Source organism: Salmo salar, chromosome 26, assembly GCF_965601325.2.
Source record: "Salmo salar chromosome 26, fSalSal1, whole genome shotgun sequence".
Lineage (NCBI taxonomy): Eukaryota > Metazoa > Chordata > Actinopteri > Salmoniformes > Salmonidae > Salmo > Salmo salar.
In genome coordinates this window covers 32968774-32990036 of record NC_138316.1, presented here as the reverse complement: position 1 = coordinate 32990036, position 21263 = coordinate 32968774, and the positions used below count along the sequence as shown (strand labels likewise).

At 45.4% G+C, this 21263-nt stretch overlaps 1 protein-coding gene across 2 annotated transcripts; it reads right to left on the bottom strand.

The window, feature by feature from the left end:
- Positions 1-1815: 1815 nt before the first annotated feature.
- nnt2 (nicotinamide nucleotide transhydrogenase 2) lies at positions 1816-21228 on the bottom strand. 2 transcript variants are annotated; one of them, XM_045708829.2, is made up of 23 exons: positions 21074-21228; positions 20167-20354; positions 18740-18969; positions 17955-18172; positions 17722-17809; positions 17453-17541; positions 16429-16616; positions 16032-16165; positions 15743-15843; positions 15411-15501; positions 13741-13894; positions 13469-13630; positions 11658-11768; positions 11423-11568; positions 11111-11306; positions 9825-10058; positions 8186-8346; positions 6991-7170; positions 6615-6774; positions 4322-4403; positions 3818-3936; positions 2916-3031; positions 1816-2245 (listed from the first exon to the last, which is right to left on the bottom strand). In XM_045708829.2, the coding sequence occupies exons 2-23, from the start codon at positions 20300-20302 to the stop codon at positions 2099-2101; spliced, it is 3243 nt and encodes a 1080-aa protein (XP_045564785.1). In that variant the 5' UTR covers positions 20303-20354; positions 21074-21228; the 3' UTR covers positions 1816-2098. The 2 variants fall into 2 exon arrangements, with proteins under 2 accessions (XP_045564785.1, XP_045564784.1); XM_045708828.2 differs by lacking the exon at positions 21074-21228 and having other exon boundaries at positions 20167-20579.
- Between the last annotated feature and the right edge of the window lie 35 nt (positions 21229-21263).

Below are 21263 nucleotides of genomic sequence, written 5' to 3'. Positions count from 1 at the left end.
TACACTGTATCTGCCAGTCCATAGTAATCTCATGTCGGCTGGTGCTACACTGTATCTGCCAGTCCATAGTAATCTCATGTCGGCTGGTGCTACACTGTATCTGCCAGTCCATAGTAATCTCATGTCGGCTGGTGCTACACTGTATCTGCCAGTCCATAGTAATCTCATGTCGGCTGTAGCTACACTGTATCTGCCAGTCCATAGTAATCTCATGTCGGCTGTAGCTACACTGTATCTGCCAGTCCATAGTAATCTCATGTCGGCTGTAGCTACACTGTATCTGCCAGTCCATAGTAATCTCATGTCGGCTGTAGCTACACTGTATCTGCCAGTCCATAGTAATCTCATGTCGGCTGTAGCTACACTGTATCTGCCAGTCCATAGTAATCTCATGTCGGCTGTAGCTACACTGTATCTGCCAGTCCATAGTAATCTCATGTCGGCTGTAGCTACACTGTATCTGCCAGTCCATAGTAATCTCATGTCGGCTGTAGCTACACTGTATCTGCCAGTCCATAGTAATCTCATGTCGGCTGTAGCTACACTGTATCTGCCAGTCCATAGTAATCTCATGTCGGCTGTAGCTACACTGTATCTGCCAGTCCATAGTAATCTCATGTCGGCTGTAGCTACACTGTATCTGCCAGTCCATAGTAATCTCATGTCGGCTGGTGCTACACTGTATCTGCCAGTCCATAGTAATCTCATGTCGGCTGGTGCTACACTGTATCTGCCAGTCCATAGTAATCTCATGTCGGCTGTAGCTACACTGTATCTGCCAGTCCATAGTAATCTCATGTCGGCTGGTGCTACACTGTATCTGCCAGTCCATAGTAATCTCATGTCGGCTGTAGCTACACTGTATCTGCCAGTCCATAGTAATCTCATGTCGGCTGGTGCTACACTGTATCTGCCAGTCCATAGTAATCTCATGTCGGCTGGTGCTACACTGTATCTGCCAGTCCATAGTAATCTCATGTCGGCTGTAGCTACACTGTATCTGCCAGTCCATAGTAATCTCATGTCGGCTGGTGCTACACTGTATCTGCCAGTCCATAGTAATCTCATGTCGGCTGGTGCTACACTGTATCTGCCAGTCCATAGTAATCTCATGTCGGCTGTAGCTACACTGTATCTGCCAACACCAGAGTGGAACCATGTGCTATATAACGCAACAAAACCATCAGTAGAGTTAAAAATGTGATGGACCCCATTTTTTTTTTTTAAAGTTCTATGTACAATACATCAGCCTTTTATCCACAACAAGTCAATTTGATAAACATCTCTGGTGGGAAAATGCAGATTTTAGAATATTCTAATAAAACCCAGCTACTGTCTAAAACTTATGTGGAGGACAAAGTACAGCTCTACTTTGATCCAAACTTAAGAGATTGAAACTCTTGGTGCTGTCTTTCAGTGATTCAGGTTCGCCCATCAGATGTGATGCTCTAAGGAATGGTTGTTACTGTGCAACATATGTTGAATTATGAACAGTATGTCGGTGTTCATGTGTTCTGTAGGAAATGTACTGCATTTACATGTGAATACAGAAGTGTAAAGATTTTGATAAAGGCTGGGGTTGAATTCATTACGCTGGACATCTGCCAATGCGGTTTGTTCTTAATGTGCATGTAGGTTCCATTAGCTTTAACAGGCTAGGTCAACATGCTGCTGGTATTTACTGGTTGAGAGCCAGTCTACCGTTAGCATGTGGCTTCATCTCCATGTGGTGCTGCTCAGTGCTTTTCAATGGCAGTGTGTGAAATACCTGATAAGCTCTTAGATACAATTGAATAGGAAACTCTAGCCGACAGATCACATTTAAAACAGATTTTTATTTACAAATCAGGGCAGGCAGTGCATGCAGCATGGGTTAATTTAAATAATTACATTTCTCCAATTTAAAAGAAGTAATCTCAGTCGCTTCAACATCATCACTGCCCAACATCCAATCATATGTACTGAGGACCTCAATCATCATCAAGCCACTAAGTGTAAAAATATTCTACGTTGTTTACTAATCTTAACAGAACCATACACCTGCATCTGGATTAAAGACAAGCCGATAGGGAGTGTGTGTGTACTGTCCATCTGTGTTCTAGTAGTAGGCCTCTCTGATCTTGGCCTGTAGTGTGTCACAGGTCTTCTTGGCATCTCCCAGCAGCATGGATGTGTTGGGCTTGTAGAAGATGGGATTGTCTACTGCAGCATAGCCCACACCCATGGTCCTCTTCATCACAATCACCTACAGTACAGGGAGGGGAACAGGGGAGAGACATGGCTCACATCACCTTTATATTCCTGTTCCCACCGGAGACTGGGTTCCATCCCCAAGTCCACCCTCTGTTTCCAACTGTCTAAATCAGAGGTACGGAAGTACTATTTGAGAAGGTCCAGTCACACACATTTCCTAGGTGGCAAAGGTCCAGATGGATAATATCATTCATCAGCATAGTAACAAACCCCCACCTCACAACCCATGTGACCTCAAACTGTTCACACCCCTCTTGTTGGCGGAGAGAGAACTGTGCAGCTAATTTCCTGCAATTCTAGAACATTTTGTCATGTCTTATGTGTGATCATATGATACCAGGGGTCGAGGCATGACTAACCCTCATTTATCATTTTAGTTCAGGACCCACGGCGCGTATGACTGGTCTAAATAAATAGTGGCAGAAATATGTTTAAAATAACTAGTCAGTGATCTCATCACAATCCCCTACAGAGGAACAGAAGACAGCACAATCTCATTTTATGCTCTACCTGTGAGAGCCCTTGTCACCCAAAGAGTAGGAGGACTCAGCCCTCAACACCAGAGAGCAGAACAAGACAATATTTTGCATCCTTCCTTCCTTTTGTAAACCAGTGAGAGGGCCCTGTACTAATACTCTTATCCTACCTTCTTCATTCCCTACCTGTTTGGACTTCCAGACCTCCAGGACTGGCATGCCAGCAATGATGGAGTTGGGGTCCTCCTGGGCTGCTGAGTTCACTGTGTCGTTAGCACCCACCACCAGCGTCAGGTCAGTCTCTGTGGGACACACATTCAGTAAAACCAGTAGAGACCCTGGCCAAACTATGGATGGGACCAGCCAGGCAGCGTTACAAACACAACTAAGTGTGAGGGATGCCTGCTGGTCGTTATGATCAATCTATACTGAACAAAAATATAAAACACAACATGCAACAATCAAAGATTTTACTGAGTTACAGTTCATAGAAGGAAATCAGTCAATTTAAATAAATAAATTAGGCCCTAATCTATGGACTTCACATGAATGGGCAGGGGCACAGCCATGGGTGGGCTTGGGAGTGCATAGGCCCACCCACTTGGGGGCCAAGCCCAGCCAATCAGAATAAGTTCTTCCCCAAAAGGGCTTTATTGCAGACATAAATACTCCTCAGACAATCTGGCAGGTGAAGACACCGGATGTGGAGGTCCTGGGCTGGCGTGGTTACACGTGGTCTGCGGTTGTAAGGCTGGTTGGATGTACTGCCAAATTCTCTAAAACGACGTTGGAGGCGGCTTATGGTAAAGATATAAACATTAAATTCTCTGGCAACAGCTCTGGTGGACAATCCTGCGGTCAGCATGCCAATTGTCAGGTGGACGGATTATCTTGGCAAAGGATAAAATGCTCACTAACAGGGATGGAAAGACATTTGTGCACAACATTTTAGAGGCAAAGCTTTTTGTGCGTATGGAACATTTCGGGGAATCTTTTATTTCAGCTCATGAAAAATGGGACCAACAATTTATATGTTGCGTTATATTTTTGTTCAGTAAATTGATCAGTGTGAGTGTGTGTGTTCTGACCTTTGAAGTCCTCATTGATCTCATCCATCTCCAGAACCACGTCGTATGGAACACCTGCCTCAGCCAGGAGCACGTTCAGCTGGCCTGGCATACGACCTGCCACAGGGTGGATACCAAACCTAGAAACACAGAAAAACACACGCACACACAATAATATTGTTTTTATGCAATTCCTCAGTCAGTCAGGGCTTCACAGCTTTGCTCTGAATTTGGAGAATAAAGATGTTTTCCACTCTAAAGCTTTTAGACCCAGATGTGTTTTGTCTTCCTTGAACTTAAGAGGTGACCTGCCAGTGTTCCTGACCAGGAAACTCAAGACGGTCAGTGGGATTGTAAAACTAACTGGAAAGAATGTTATTTTAGAACTCAGACTAATACAGGAAGATATTGTTCTCACTTTGACAGGAGGACTGATGGTCCCCAACAAATTTAAACAGAGTGAAGAGAGATCGATGATTGAGGAGAGAGAGAGACAGAGAGGATTGTATTATTGTGAAGACTTACCTGACAGACTTGCCCTGCTCTACCAGCATCTTCACCATGTCAGCGATGGGGTACTGGGCCTTAGCCGCACACAGACCCCAACCTACACACACACACACACGTTATAAGAAGACCCCAACCTACACAATCACAGTGTCACTGTAGGTAAAGTTAAAATGTTACTGTTAAAAGGTATGACTCAGCGATGCACGAAGTAAACAGCAGTGGTGTAAAGTACTTAAGTAAAAATACTCAAAAAAGCACTACTTAAGTAGTTTGTGGGATCTGTACTTTACTATTTAGATTTTTGCCAACTTACTTCACTACATTCCTAAAGCAAATATGTACTTTTTACTCCATACAGTTTCCCTGACACCCAAAAGTACTTGTTACATTTTGACAGGAAAATGGTCCAATTCACACACTGATCAAAAGAACATCCCTGGTCATCTCTACTGCCTCTGATCTGGCTGACTCACTAAACACAAATGCTTTGTTTGTAAATGATGTCTGAGTGTGCCCCTGGCTATCCATCAATACAAATAAATGGTGCCGTCTGCTTTGCTTAATATAAGGAATTAGAAATTGTTTATACTTTTACTTGACACTTAAGTATATTTAAAACCAAATACTTTTAATCAAGTAGTATTTTACTGGGTGACTCACTTTTACTTGAGTTATTTTCTATTAAGGTATCTTTACTTTTACTCAAGTATGACAATTGAGTACTTTTCCCACCTCTGGTTAACAGAATATTGGGCCGATTTCCACAACAACTAAGAGTGTTGAAGCGCGAGGTTGAACCTCTGCTGTTTGGTCCCGAAGCTACCATGTAGCAGCGAGGAGCGCACCCGCACACATATACCCTGTACGACTGAGAGCAAGGTCTTGCATCACGCTCATATTAATATCTGAGGTGCTTCTCGTGGCCACGTCATAACTCTACATTGAATGTGTTTGATGGTTCAGGTTGATGTGACCTTCTCCAAGACATGGCAGAGAAATATCATGTCGACCAGATAAACGATAGAGGTAACTTAATGACCAGATAAACGATAGAGGTAACTTAATGACCAGATAAACGATAGAGGTAACTTAATGACCAGATAAACGATAGAGGTAACTTAATGACCAGATAAACGATAGAGGTAACTTAATGACCAGATAAACGATAGAGGTAACTTAATGACCAGATAAACGATAGAGGTAACTTAATGACCAGATAAACGATAGAGGTAACTTAATGACCAGATAAACGATAGAGGTAACTTAATGACCAGATAAACGATAGAGGTAACTTAATGCAGAGGTTATTCTTGGAAGAATAAAAACAGAAGTGAATAAAGTCTGTTTGAAACATTTTGTTCTCTTCTGTTCTCCTCTCCTGACCTCTTTCCCCTCCTCTCTCCCAATACCCTTCCTTTATCTCTCTCTTACCTCTCCCCCTTTTCACCTCCTCTTGCCCCATTTCGCACTCTATTCTCGCTTTCCCCTCCTCTCCACCCCTTCACCCTTTCTCTTCCATCTCTCCCCTCCGCTCTCCCTTCTGTCTTAAATCATAGAATTTCTACTGTCTGGGGGTGGTGCGTGCGAGGAAACCCCTTTCCCCTGCCTGTAAGTGTTATGGGGTTGTGTGTGTGTGTGTGTGTGTGTGTGTGTGTGTGTGTGTGTGTGTGTGTGTGTGTGTGTGTGTGTGTGTGTGTGTGTGTGTGTGTGTATAGGGCGGGGGTGAAGAAGAGGGCATGCGTGCGAGAGGAACCCCCGCTCCCATGTGTCTGTCTAACGCCTGCCTGTGTAACTGTCCTGGGCTATCAGCGTACTGGATAGAGGTGAGAGGTCAGTGCTGTATGTTGATTACAACTAATCAACTTTGTTTGGAACAAATCCCCCTGACCTCTAACCCCTGGGCCACTGTAGTCTTCTATATTACCAGTTACCTCTGAGGTCTGACTGCCTCCTGCCTGCCTGCCTATCTGCCTGGCGAACAAGCTCGCTCCGCTTCACAGGGACATAGACAAACCGCACCCTCTACTGGACATTCCCTGTCTCTGTCTGTCAGGCTCCAATCCAGATGTTATGCCAGGGTTCATTACTAAATGATCTGGTAGCAGAGTTCAGTCTGGGAGGAGAGCAGAACACACAGACAGAGACATATAGATACATGACTCTGCACACATCCCTCCTACAGTGATGAACACTGGTACACAGGTGTGTTACATAAGTCTACCTCTGAACCCTACCCAGAACTTGCGTGTTGTGCGTACGCATGATTGCATTTGTGCTTTTGTGTGTGTGTGTGTGTGTGTGTGTGTACCTGGGGTGATGATGATGCTGTTGGCCTCTTTAATGAGTTCGATGGACTGGTCCACATTGACCTCTGTGTGGGTGCCTGTGATCTCCATGGGTTTCCCCCCCGCCGTGGAGCTAGTACCGAACCCTCCCAGGATCACGTTGGGCAGGGAACGGTTCATTGCCTGGAAAGAGGGGTGTAACCAGGATTAAAAACAACATTTATATTATATCTCTATGGGGAGCGCGCCAAATCTTTTGATGAATTCCAAAACCAAAAAAATCTCAAAGTGCAAGAGCAAAACTAAGATGACAAGGTTACCTGACTGGCAGGTGAGTGTGAGTGGCTGAGAAAGTGTGTGTGTGTGAGTGAATGCGACTGAGTGTTTAGCAGTACTCACCACACACATGATGTAGGAGAGGATAGCACCAGACGAGCCAATCAGAGCTCCTACAATGGTCATGAGGTTGTTGTCCAATAGGAATCCCTCGGCACACAGCGCCCAACCAGAGTAGGAATTGAGCACAGTGATGACCACGGGCATGTCAGCGCCCCCGATGGCCATCGTCAGGGTTACACCCTACAGGAACACAATCACAGTCAGGACACGCTTCAGTCACTAGTTGGGTTGCAAAATTCCCAGGTTTTCCAGAAATACCAGTTGGAGGATTCCTGGATTTCCTGTTAATTCCCCACTGATTCCAGTAATCTTCCAACCTCGATTTTTCGAAAAGATGTGATTCTTTGGAAAGTTACTAGAATCTTGGAACTCTACCCAGCAAACCGGGAACATTCCCAGAACATTAGCTAAGATTCCCATTAAGTTCTAGGTAGTGTTTTATCTAACATTAGGATGATAACATCCCAAAAACATTCAAATAATATTTGTTTTTTTTCTTTTCAGAATTTTTTTTAAATGTAATATCCTTGGAATGTATTCCTAACATTCACTGAAAGGTTGTGCACAACACTGGTAACAACCACTCCAGAACATTCCCCAAACGTTCTCATGAGGTTTCCAGGTAAGGTAGAAATGCACCAGTAATGTTTTTAGAACATACTGCTGCAACAAAATATAGGAGCAATGTTCTGGGAATGTTCTGGCAACATCAGGCAATTTTTTTATACAAACATTGTGTAATCATGAGCCAACTGGCCAGGTTTTGTGTTATGACAATTGCCGAAACCTAACGAATGTTCTGGGAACTTTTACAGAGCCAATTTTGGTTTGCTGGGTAGTCAATAGATAAACCCCTCACATTAACTTTATGTAACTTTATGATACTGTGTTATTTCCTCTAGATCAGGGGTAGGCAACTAGATTAAGCCATGGAATGATTTTTGTTGGAGCAGAAACAAACTATACAAAAAAAATGTTAAACACTCGGGCCAGTTTTGGCCAGCGGGCCGCCTGTTGCCTAACCCTGCTGTAGATTTTGGTTGTTGTTGTAGCCTTTATCAAGGTCAGTCCCACCAACATTGTTGAGTGTCAAAGTTATTCTTATTCTGATTAGAGCTGAATAACACTATTGGTCATTGGCAGTCTTTCTTCACCATGTCTGTATAAAACATTGCAGCTTTAGCCATGTTCTCACCATGATGGTGGAGAGTCCAGACACTCCAACCAGACAGCCCATGCCAGTAGCGTAGTCAGCACTGAGCATGAAGGGAATCATACCACCAACAGACGCCGTCATGAGACCGGCGTTCATCATGTGACGCCCCGGCAACATCAGCGGGGCGGAGTTCAGAACGCCTGACAGGAGGGAATACAGAACAATATTCACTAAACTGCACCCGGAACTCAAAACTCAGAATTGATCATTCTGAACTGGAAATTGGGAACAGAGAGGAGTGGAACGGGGCAGGGAATCCTGGAAGGAGAGATGGTGTAGGGTTGTATTGATATATCACATTGATTAGAGCGAGGGGTGGAGGTCAGGTGGAGCCTTCTATTATATTGATAACAGACCACAGATCTGGCAGGGACTCCCGCCTTCGGTCTGCCTCTCATTACCAGTGATCACAGAGGGAACAGAGAACTATAGATAGACAACCGTTTCTCACATGGGCCAAAAAAATAACTCCCCTCCATAGAGAAGCAGCCCCCCCACACACTTAAAGAGAAGATTCACCCATTTTGAATGTTATATTGTTTTTGTGCATCTCTGAGTGATGTTCTATCGATTTCCTGGGTCATTTAATGTTTTCATGTGTATCTGAGTTACTGGTGTTCAAGCAGGCAGAAATCCATCCGGTTTGACGTAGCACTGTGATAAAGTCTCTCTCACTACCCTGGAAGTTAACAGGAATAGGACTTTTAGATGGTGAAAACGTCTCTCATACATGTCAGATTTCAATACTGGCTGATGTCATAACACGGGAGGTTGTCTTCTCTCAAATGACTCAACGATCATATTTTTTGAGATATTCCTACCTTCGAGAAATTTTAAATTTAACAGAGGGTCTAGCACATTTCTCCTATTTGTCTGCCTCTTCAGTCCTGGGTGCATCGCATGGTGCAGTTGTGAATGTCAGACTCCACTCCGAGGCACATCGATCTGCAGGTTGAACAGGTGAGATTGTAGACTCCTAAAATTGATAGTGCAGTTTGTTTAGGCAATTTTACAGCTAACTAGCTACTTCATATACTGATATTGTCTTTGGTATTATTGTGTGTAGCTAAGTTTGCTAGCTAGCTAGCCAGCCCGTCCATAGAGAGAGCATTGCGGATTTGGTAGTCGACTTGAGCTGCAACATATTTCCACACCAATTTTTACATTTCTACCAAACTTATTATAAACGCCAAAATGAAACATTTAATCACAAAAGATATTGCTCTCACATATGTGTTATTTAACACTGTACATTATAGGAAGGAGTGGATTTGGGTGGATTTTTCCTTTAACAACTGTTACCTTACCAACATAGAACTCCTACAAGCCTCCCGGCCCTTCCACTCTGTCAGGCACGCAATAATCAGACACACACACACACACACACACACACACACACACACACACACACACACACACACACACACACACACACACACACACACACACACCATCCTGGCCTGGATTTCCCATGGGATCTTGAGCTTTGGCTAGATCAAAGGAGGCAATCAGTACCACAGGACAGAGAGCTCAGAGAGAGAGAGCGAGAGAGCGAGTGTGTGTGTGTGTGTCTGTCTGTGTTCCTGCATCCACGTGTGTTAATGGCAGTCTACGGTACCTTGCAGCTTGCCATAGGCCACCAGTGACCCGCTGAAGGTGACCCCTCCGATGTATGTGCCGAGGTAGGCCACAGTCTTCACCATGTTGGCTGCAGGGTGCACGTCCAGGTGGGGGTACTCGATCATGTACTCTGCCACACAGGTCAGCACTGCGGCCAGACCCACCAGGCTGTGGAAGGCAGCTACCAGCTGGGGGAGGTCGGTGATCTCAATACGCTTAGCAATGGTCAGACCTGGGGAAGCAGAGTAGCAGAGGGTCAGAAACACGCAGTAGGGCACGGGGGAAAACAGACACGCCGTCACATTAGAGACCTTCAGTTCTATATAAGTACCGATGGCTGTAGGTCCTAGCAGTTGATTTGGAATTCAGCAACAACAAAGAACAGCCCTGAATCTCTGAAGGTGGCCAAATGTATAAGACATTTTCTATGGAAGAATTTTCTCCTGGTCTCACAGTGCTTCACATGGAGTTGGACTAACTCCCAGTGCTACAACATACTGTATTTGCTGGGAAGGCAACCATCTGGACTGAATTACTTTTGTATTCATATTGGGCATTAACATCAGAAGTAACAGAATAGTCTGGACGCACGCTCTAAACAGTGTTGTCAAAAACCCTAATAAAATAACAACTAGTTCTCTAAAGGATAATATTACTAATATCAGACTGCGTAAACACACATGCCCTGTGTGTGTGTCTGACAGCTGCCAGGGCCTAAGAGAATAATAACATCATATCAGTATAACACACCACTACTAAAGTACACACACACACCTAAAGTACTCTGACACCATGAAGATATCAGAACAGGTATATCTGTAAATCTAGACAGCATGATGGATGGTCCATCATAGTTTCAATAATTCACACTCATTTTTCAAAGACTACAGAAATAATATGCAAAGTCGATAACATGTAAAAACCTTAATCATGGTTTTATACACTTTTAAACAAATGTAGAATGGTGTATGAGATCAGATATTTCTAGACTTTTCTGCCTGTGTTGTCCAGACCAAAATCCTCATCACCAATGGCAGAAGGAAAAGTTCAGAGGTAGAAACATGGCATCTAGCTGGAAAAGTTGACTTGGGCCCGTTTCCCGGACACAGATTAAGCCTGGTCTTGGAGGAAGGGCCCAGTGTCTTCTGGTGGCCATGGGCTTTTTAGTTTCCATTTGAATCATAAAGTATTTTTAGATGTTTAAACACACTTTCAATACATTTTGATTAGATTTGAGATGGTATGTATGTGTATATGGCTGTGTGGTGTGGCAGGTCTACGTACCCAGGGTTCCTCCGGTGGCCATGGCGGCACTCATCTGTGCCAGCAGCTCGGGAGAGGGCTTCAGGGAGCCAAGGGTGGCAGCGATGCCCCCTGCTACCCCCATCATGCCCAGGGCATTACCCAGACGACTGGTGCCCTGTGAAGACAGCCCTGCCAATGCTCCCACACAGCACATACCAGACCCCAGGTACATCATCTGGAATACACAGTGTTACACAACATAACACACAACACAGTTGGCTTCCTAACCCCAGGTAGTTACATCATTTGTAGAACAGCACTTCAACAATCACAACGGCACATCAGTGTCACCTGCTCGATGTGGAAGCCAGCAGCCACAGAGGCCCCGTAACCTCCTATGAAGACTCCTATTGGCAGACCGTACAGGTAGTTGTACTCTGGAGGGTCTGTAGGACGCTTAAACATGTCCAGCATCCTCTGGGTGATCATGAACCCACCTGGGAGGACAGAGACAGGTAGTGACAGTGAGTGAGTGCGCGCTTGTGTGCGTGCGAGTGCGCATGTGTGTGTCGTGTGTGTGCCGGACCTGCGATGTTGATGGAGGAGACGAAGGCTGCAGCCAGAGCCAGGCCCTCGGGGAAGGAGGAGGGGTGAAGACCTCCCCCCATCAGGACCAGACCACCCACAGCAGTCAGACCTGACATGTGGAGAGAAGACATGTTCACACACACCTTGTTCAAAGTCCAGGTGCTTGAAGGAGTAAAGAAATGTAATAATGTAACAGTTTCTGCAGGGGTTTCTTAGAGGGAGAAAATAAGCAGAGGGCTTTGTTACACTACACAGCTCAATACTACAGACACACTCAGTATGGAGAATAGGGTGACCATTACTTACTGACACACCCAGTATGGAGAATAGGGTGACCATTACTTACTGACACACCCAGTATGGAGAATAGGGTGACCATTACTTACTGACACACCCAGTATGGAGAATAGGGTGACCATTACTTACTGACACACCCAGTATGGAGAATAGGGTGACCATTACTTACTGACACACCCAGTATGGAGAATAGGGTGACCATTACTTACTGACACACCCAGTATGGAGAATAGGGTGACCATTACTTACTGACACACCCAGTATGGAGAATAGGGTGACCATTACTTACTGACACACCCAGTATGGAGAATAGGGTGACCATTACTTACTGACACACCCAGTATGGAGAATAGGGTGACCATTACTTACTGACACACCCAGTATGGAGAATAGGGTGACCATTACTTACTGACACACCCAGTATGGAGAATAGGGTGACCATTACTTACTGACACACCCAGTATGGAGAATAGGGTGACCATTACTTAGACACACCCAGTATGGAGAATAGGGTGACCATTACTTACAGACACACCCAGTATGGAGAATAGGGTGACCATTACTTACTGACACACCCAGTATGGAGAATAGGGTGACCATTACTTACTGACACACCCAGTATGGAGAATAGGGTGACCATTACTTACTGACACACCCAGTATGGAGAATAGGGTGACCATTACTTACTGACACACCCAGTATGGAGAATAGGGTGACCATTACTTACTGACACACCCAGTATGGAGAATAGGGTGACCATTACTTACTGACACACCCAGTATGGAGAATAGGGTGACCATTACTTACTGACACACCCAGTATGGAGAATAGGGTGACCATTACTTACAGACACACCCAGTATGGAGAATAGGGTGACCATTACTTACTGACACACCCAGTATGGAGAATAGGGTGACCATTACTTACAGACACACCCAGTATGGAGAATAGGGTGACCATTACTTACTGACACACCCAGTATGGAGAATAGGGTGACCATTACTTACTGACACACCCAGTATGGAGAATAGGGTGACCATTACTTACAGACACACCCAGTATGGAGAATAGGGTGACCATTACTTACTGACACACCCAGTATGGAGAATAGGGTGACCATTACTTACTGACACACCCAGTATGGAGAATAGGGTGACCATTACTTACTGACACACCCAGTATGGAGAATAGGGTGACCATTACTTACTGACACACCCAGTATGGAGAATAGGGTGACCATTACTTACTGACACACCCAGTATGGAGAATAGGGTGACCATTACTTACTGACACACCCAGTATGGAGAATAGGGTGACCATTACTTACTGACCTACCAGGGTCGTATTCACTAGACACCAAACAGCTGAAAACTGACCCACACAAGGAGGGACTGACAAAACCTGCCCAATAAATGCTTGTTTTTCATTGCAAAGCATTTTAATACATTTTACTAAGGTGTGCACAAATAAATATGGCCCAGCAGTGACACTGTTTGAGCCCTGACCTCTTACCTGAGATGGCGTTGGTGACGGACATGAGGGGTGAGTGGAGGGCGGGGGTGACGCCCCACACCGTGTGGTATCCCACAATGCCGGCCAGGCCGAAAGTGGTGACCATCTGGGTGAAGGCTGCGTTGGGCGCCGCCAGGCCCAGAGCCAGACATGTAGAGAGACCTGGGGACAGGAGAGGACAGCAGAGAGGGAGGGAGTTAGGGTGTGTGTGTGTGTGTGTGTGTGTGTGTATGTGTGTGCGTGTGTAAGTGTGTGCGGTGTGAGTGTCTGACCTGCGGTGTAGACACCAGCGTTGGTCAAGGTCTTCTGGAAGGGTGAGACCACAGCTGCCTTCTCTGCCGCTAGCTCTGCTACACTTTTCTGTTTGACTGGAGCGGCAGGGGGTTGTGTCTTAGGTTGGGGGGATGGGAACAGGCTTCTGCCTTCCTGGAGATGTAACAAACACAACGTGAGAGATGCACAATATGACAAACACACAATGTAAAAAATACACAAGATGAAAAATACACAACGTGACAAATACATATCGTTAGAGGAATACACACATTGAGAAACACGTGAGCAATTGATAAATATTCTAAATGGAGGTTATTGTTAGAAATGGAGGGATCCTGTCATGGATTTAATTGGAATCCTTGCTTTTTAAAAAGTGAGTTTCTACGGCATGTAAGGTTGAAAATAAGTGACTGACCAATCACGTGCAAGTTGAGGTTCTTAACTAGAAGACAGGATTCTTCATCTGTCTACCTAAGGGACCTGAGTAGCAACCACGGGGATATAACGATGGAACATAGCTAGCGAGAAAAATCACATTGAAATAGCATGAATAATTCTTTGTTTAATACGTGGTAAGGTGACACGCCTCGTGCCTTCTCTGCCTCTCTAGTCTGCCATAAACACTGTCAAAGTGTCAAAACTGTCAAATCAAGACATTCCTGGAAAAGTGCATTTAAAAAAGATATTTCATAACTAGCATTCCTGTTTCTCACGTAAACTGTGCTATGTGCAGCCAGCTGGATTCCAGCTCTGAGAGACTATAGCAGGGTGGCTTATGGGTCATGGTGACGCTTCACTCACAAATCACAGCCTGCATCCCAAATGGCACCCTATTTCCTATATAGGGAGCTACTTTTGACCAGGGCCCATAGGATGCCATTTGGGAGGCAGAGAAAGTCTGACGTGGACTCTTCAACTCATTCAACAGAGAAGATCTGCCAAACTTTGATTTTGGAGGGAAATATCACGTTTAAAACTCCCTGCTTTCTTCAGTCTCAGTGTGACTGATTCGCCTACTTTGGAGCCACTTTACTTATCGTGTCAATTGAAACAAAACCGAATCCAACCTTTTTTCACGGGTGAAGACAGCATTTGCACCCAGAATTTGACGGGGGAAAAAATACAACCAACCTCAAGAGACATCTGAAAGAGAGTCCTCACAATATATACGCTCAGGTAATAACAGATTATTAATGCTAGTTAAGTAGTAACTAACTAACTATGACAGAACTTTGATTCCAATACGCTACAGTATGTTAAAGGTTGTGATTTATCATCTGCTGCAGAGTAATGTGTTCTTCTGCCAATCTGGCTGTTGGGAAAAGAATCTACAATAGGATTTTTTGCAGAAAAATATGTTGGTAGGACAAGGCTGTGTATGTTTGTGCACATGGAAGTCAGTGATTTATGTTTACTATATGTTAATGAGACAATGGAAATGGAACGACTAAAATGAGACTAAATCAAAAGGGCATTTAGTTGACTAAAATGGCCCATTGTTTTATTCATTTTGACAACAACTAGACTAAATCATTATTCAAATGACAAAAATGTGACTTAATGATATTTTAGTCAAAATGACCAAGACTAGACAAAACAATAAATAAAAGAGTACCAAAATGGACATATTCTACATACAGTATCAATAGACACATATACTACACACCTGCATGACCATGGTTCCTCTGATGACATGGTCCAGTGTCCCATGATCAAACTCTTCTTTGGGCTCAAAGTGGAAGTAGTCCTTGTCTGGGCTGATGGGAATAATCCCAATTAAAATCATACATTAATACATCACATTTATATACTGTACCACCTTCATCAAACTCCAATCCTTTTACACTTGACCAGGAACAACTCAGGGCCTGGTGTTTTTCCTGGTCAGGTAACGTGATCGGTTCTAGGGAAAACTACTGTCCCTGTCTAGTAGTATAATAAAGTGTCTATCCATCCAAAACCCTGTCCACCCACCCACCCACCCACCCGTCTCTTTACCTGATGGCCTTGAGCAGTTTGAGCACGTTGTTGGAGTACAGGGTGCTGGCTTGGGTGGGCATACGGCTGGGCAGGTCCGTGAAGCCGATGTGTGTCACACCCTGAGGAGAAACACACACAGCTCTGTTACACAGCTCTGTTACACACACACACACACACACACACACACACACACACACACACACACACACACACACACACACACACACACACACACACACACACAAACTCCAACTATACACACTCTAGGGACAGTATTATTCTTCCAGAACTGAGCTGGTCTCCTCACCTTGTGTACATGCAGCTCTCCAGGCTTGGTGGTCTCAATGTTTCCTCCAGCCTCAGCAGCCAGATCTACCACCACAGAGCCATCCTTCATAGACTCCACCATCTCTGTCTTGATCAGGATGGGAGCTCGCTTACCTACAGAGGGCATGGTCACGGATCATTATAGAAAGGGAAATTATTAAGATAGAAAGAATGGAATGAAATTGATGATGATAGAGAAAGGAGGGAGAGACGTCAGAGAGAAACAAAGAAAGGAGAACAAGCAGACAGACTATGAATGAATGAATGAATGAATGAATGAATGAATGAATGAATGAGATACTGAATAAATGAATGAATGAATGAAATGAATGAATGAGAGCATGAATGAATGAGATACTGAATGAATGAATGTTCACCTGGGATGAGAGCAGTACTGATGAGGATGTCCACATCTTTACACTGCTTGGCAAACAACTCCATCTCAGCTGCAATGAACTCTGGGGACATCTCCTTGGCGTAACCTCCAACACCGTCCCCGGACTCCTTAATGTGCACCTCCAAAGGCTCCGCCCCGAACGACTTAAACTGTTCCAGAGCTGCTGGTCTGAGGGTGGACACAGAACATCACCATCATCAATACTGTACCTGGTATCGAAGACTAACTACAACTCATCTGGTACTGCAACTCACCTGGTATTAAAGCTTCTGACTGCAACTCACCTGGTATTAAAGCTTCTGACTGCAGCTCACCCGGTATTAAAGCTTCTGACTGCAGCTCACCCGGTATTAAAGCTTCTGACTGCAGCTCACCCGGTATTAAAGCTTCTGACTGCAGCTCACCCGGTATTAAAGCTTCTGACTGCAGCTCACCCGGTATTAAAGCTTCTGACTGCAGCTCACCCGGTATTAAAGCTTCTGACTGCAGCTCACCCGGTATTAAAGCTTCTGACTGCAGCTCACCCGGTATTAAAGCTTCTGACTGCAGCTCACCTGGTATTAAAGCTTCTGACTGCAGCTCACCTGGTATTAAAGCTTCTGACTGCAGCTCACCTGGTATTAAAGCTTCTGACTGCAGCTCACCCGGTATTAAAGCTTCTGACTGCAGCTCACCCGGTATTAAAGCTTCTGACTGTAACTCACCCGGTATTAAAGCTTCTGACTGCAGCTCACCCGGTATTAAAGCTTCTGACTGCAGCTCACCCGGTATTAAAGCTTCTGACTGCAGCTCACCTGGTATTAAAGCTTCTGACTGCAGCTCACCTGGTATTAAAGCTTCTGACTGCAGCTCACCTGGTATTAAAGCTTCTGACTGCAGCTCACCTGGTATTAAAGCTTCTGACTGCAGCTCACCTGGTATTAAAGCTTCTGACTGCAGCTCACCTGGTATTAAAGCTTCTGACTGCAGCTCACCTGGTATTAAAGCTTCTGACTGCAGCTCACCTGGTATCGAAGCCTCTGACGATAGCGCCCATAGACTTGGCGGCTCCAGCTGCAGCCAAACCAGCCACTCCACCTCCGATGACCAGGACCTGGAAGGGTTAACATGATGGCAGTCAAAGATACAGCAACGTTATATTGATCCCACGGACTCTGCAGTACAGTCCAGATGACAGGTTAGTCAAAACACTATAATATAGTTAATGCTCTGAGATGTTACAGTTGTTCAGCTTTGACAGGTACAGTGATATAACTGCCATAGAAGGACTTACCTTGGCTGGGGGGACTTTCCCTGCTGCTGTGATCTGACCAGTGAAGAATCTGCCAAAGTGGTTAGCAGCCAGAACAACAGCCTTGTACCTGCAGGACACACACAGTTCTATGAACACATTGAACAAGTTTCAGAGCTGGAGGCTAAGACATATGCGTTACTGTGTGTGTACGTATGAGTGTGTGCATGCGTGGATGTCTGCATGTCTGGGTCTCTGTGCATGTCTCCCCTTACCCTGCAATGTTAGCCATGGAGCTGAGTGCGTCGTAGCCCTGTGCGATGGTGACTCGCGGGACCTGATCCATGGCCAGCACGGTGGTCTGACTCTGGACCAGCTTCTCCATGAGATCAGGATTCTGGGCTGGGTAGATGAAGCTCACCAGGGTGGATTTAGGCTTCAGCAGCTCTGACTCATGTTTGCCAGTAGCCTCGTTCAACACTGGAGCTCTCACCTGGAGAGAAAGTTCAAGAGAGAAGATGGGTCAGAGGTTACCAGGGGCCAACAATGTCTAAGAGATTGAAATGTTTATTTTGTTTCCTCTACTAGCTTAAACAACCAGCAACAATGATTTACTCAGACTTTACCTGGTTTCACCAGTGTTATCCCATACCTAATACATTGGAAGGGCAAAACTCATTCCTCACTCAATTTGTTGTGCAAAACTCCCATTGACATACTATAAGTGTGAAGTATGGTTTACAATAAAGTTCCATTTCAACATGTATCTATCTGAAGTTATGTTCTGGCCCTCAATAGTTCATAACACATTTTGTTGCCTAACAGCACGTTCGAGGGGATCTGGCTGAGCGAGGAACTGTGTGGGATAACTAATCTTGATCTCATGATGAGTAGTTCATGGAATGCAAGATGATCTGTAGATCCATGATTCTGCACAGAGCCTTCATCAGGCCGATCCTCTCAGATGTAACCCTGCAGCCCTAGGTTCAAGTTAACTCCCGGCCCAGTACTGACCACACTGAGTTTGAGTTTAGTTTGAGTTCCATAGCCCAGTACTGACCTTGAGGACCAGGTCAGATCCGAAGGCCCCGTTAGTGTCTGTGATGGAGGCTCCAGCGTTTATGTACATTTGGTCAGAGAACTTAGCGTGGTCTCCTGCTCCAGACTCCACCTGGACGTTGAAACCCTGTTTGACGAGCAGCTCCACCCCCGCAGGGGACACAGCCACACGACGCTCATTCTTAAAGATCTCCTTAGGAACTCCTACCACCAGGTCCTTATACAGCCGTCCTGTATGAACACACACAAGCTCATTTTAACAAACACTTGAGGACAACCACATAAGATACACCACACCTCGGGGAAAAACAATGGGTGTGATTTACACACACTGAATCAGTGCGCGCACACAAACACATCTATACAGATACATGAGTGGGAGACATGAGTATAGCCTTACAATTAACAGCATGAAGAGTAAACCAAGTCTGAGTTCAGAAAACAGTGCTGTTTGCCGTTATCAAGACTAGGTGAGAATCTGGGAGAGACTGACAGGTTCAGGGTAAAAGAGGCTGCAGATGAGACTGTGGAAGAGGCAGGGAAGGGAGTAAGGAAGTGAGGCAGGGAGTGAGGCAGGTTGTAGTGTACTAGGCCGTAGTGACTACTACTGTAGTGTGTAAATCATACTAAGGCAGGCTGTAGTGTACTAGGCCGTAGTGACTACTACTGTAGTGTGTGTAAGTTAGACTAAAAGACAGTGTAGTTCTGCAGCGGAAAGTGAGTTGGGCCGGAGAGGCCGGTGGAGAGTCGGGTTTCACATATCAGTCCTTACACGGTGTGGTGACCTCCCCAGCACAGAAACATTATTAGCAGCTGGTTGGCTGCGAGCCAGTACCCACACCACGACGAGGCCTGCTCTGTCTCTCCCACACAGACCCAAACCCTGCTCTGCTAAACGCCCCAGTAACACACAAAACTTCCACAAACACACAACATACACTCCAGCACAGCTACCTCAGTCAGTGACAACACAGGGTAGTGTTTATAAAAAGTAGATCTGCCATGGAACAGCAGAATACACATTTCACCTTTAACTGACCTCTCTTACATGTTCTCTTTGCAGGTTAGCAACAGAGTGTGGAGTTAGCCACGGTCAGGTTAGCACCCCATAGAAACATTAGCTAAATTGATTCACGGTCCTATTGTTTCCCATTTCAACAAATTCTCTAACAACCCCTATTCCAAACACAACCGCCACTGCTCTGTGGGAGTTTTTCCACTCCTCCAGCCAGGGGAGAAAATGTCCTTAACTGAACTGCTGTTTAGTTTCCCAATGCCTTTAGTAAGACAGAGAGGAGAAGCTATAAAACAACAAGCAGCCAGGCCTAGACTGCCTATTGTGGCAAAAATACAGATAAGACAATTACCAGAAGATAGTGTTAAGGAGTTTGTGTGTTTGTTAAGGAGTTCTAGTTGTGTGTGTACTACCTTTAGCAGGCTCACAGTTCCAGAGCTGTGGGAAGGTCCTGAAGGCCCGTTGGCCAGGTGTGTGGTGGCGAACACCTTGCTGGAGCAAGGTGACAGTGGAGCCGCAGCAGGAGACACAGCGCAGCAGAGAGGACATGGCTAGTGCTGCTGAGGGACAGGCCTGTAGCTGTACCTCTGGTCAACAACACCTAGAGACACAAACAGGTGTGTGTGTGTGTGTGTTACAGGTGGGAACGTCTTCTAACACTACGTCTTCTTGCTGCTTCCTCAGCCAGCCTTGCTTATCTTAACTGCCCCCGGAAAGTCCTGAACACACACACACTTTCTCTTCAGCTGCTGGGCCTAGCGACGGCAGTGTGACATTTCAGCTGTGCAGGACAGGACGCAGGGCTGTATACACACTACACAAAGCTACGCGAGATCTGGAAATATGACAGTGTGGTTGTGACAAGAACACTCCTGACTGCTGGGTGAGAGCATAGGACAGGGGAGGGGGTTGGGTAGGAGTAGGGACAGGAACAGAAAGGGTAGGGCTGGGGTAGAGGCTGGAGACAGGCAGTAGATCTACATGCAGAAACTGGGGCAGAGAGAAAGAGGGATTATATCCACATGCCGTGTTGTGGGTTAGCAGAGCACAAGGCAGCAGCAGCTCAAACGATACACACAGCCTCTCTCTAATTCATTCATACACTCCCTCCCTCCGCTCGTCGCTCTCTGCTGTTGTTGCACCAGTTGAGTACAACTCAGACAGGGTGGAAAACTGGGACACAAGTCTCTTACAACAACCCGTAGCTCTACATTTTGTCCGTGCATGACTGTTGCTTCCATTCATTCCTGCATGATTAAACAGAAAAGTAAGAGAAAAGTGTTTATTACTAGGGTAGCTACAAAAAGATTTCTCACTAACCTTCTGGTAGTTTTCGTCTCAGCCGGAAAACAGTTCCTGTTTGATCAGTTATAAAATACAGTAGGGCAATTTGGTTGGTCGGAACGACCTTCGCTTTTTCATTTGTCGGGCGCACGGAACGAAGTTTCGGTATCGCAGGTTTATTGCCGCGTTCATACGAAAAGTCGGAACTAGGAAACTAGAACATGTC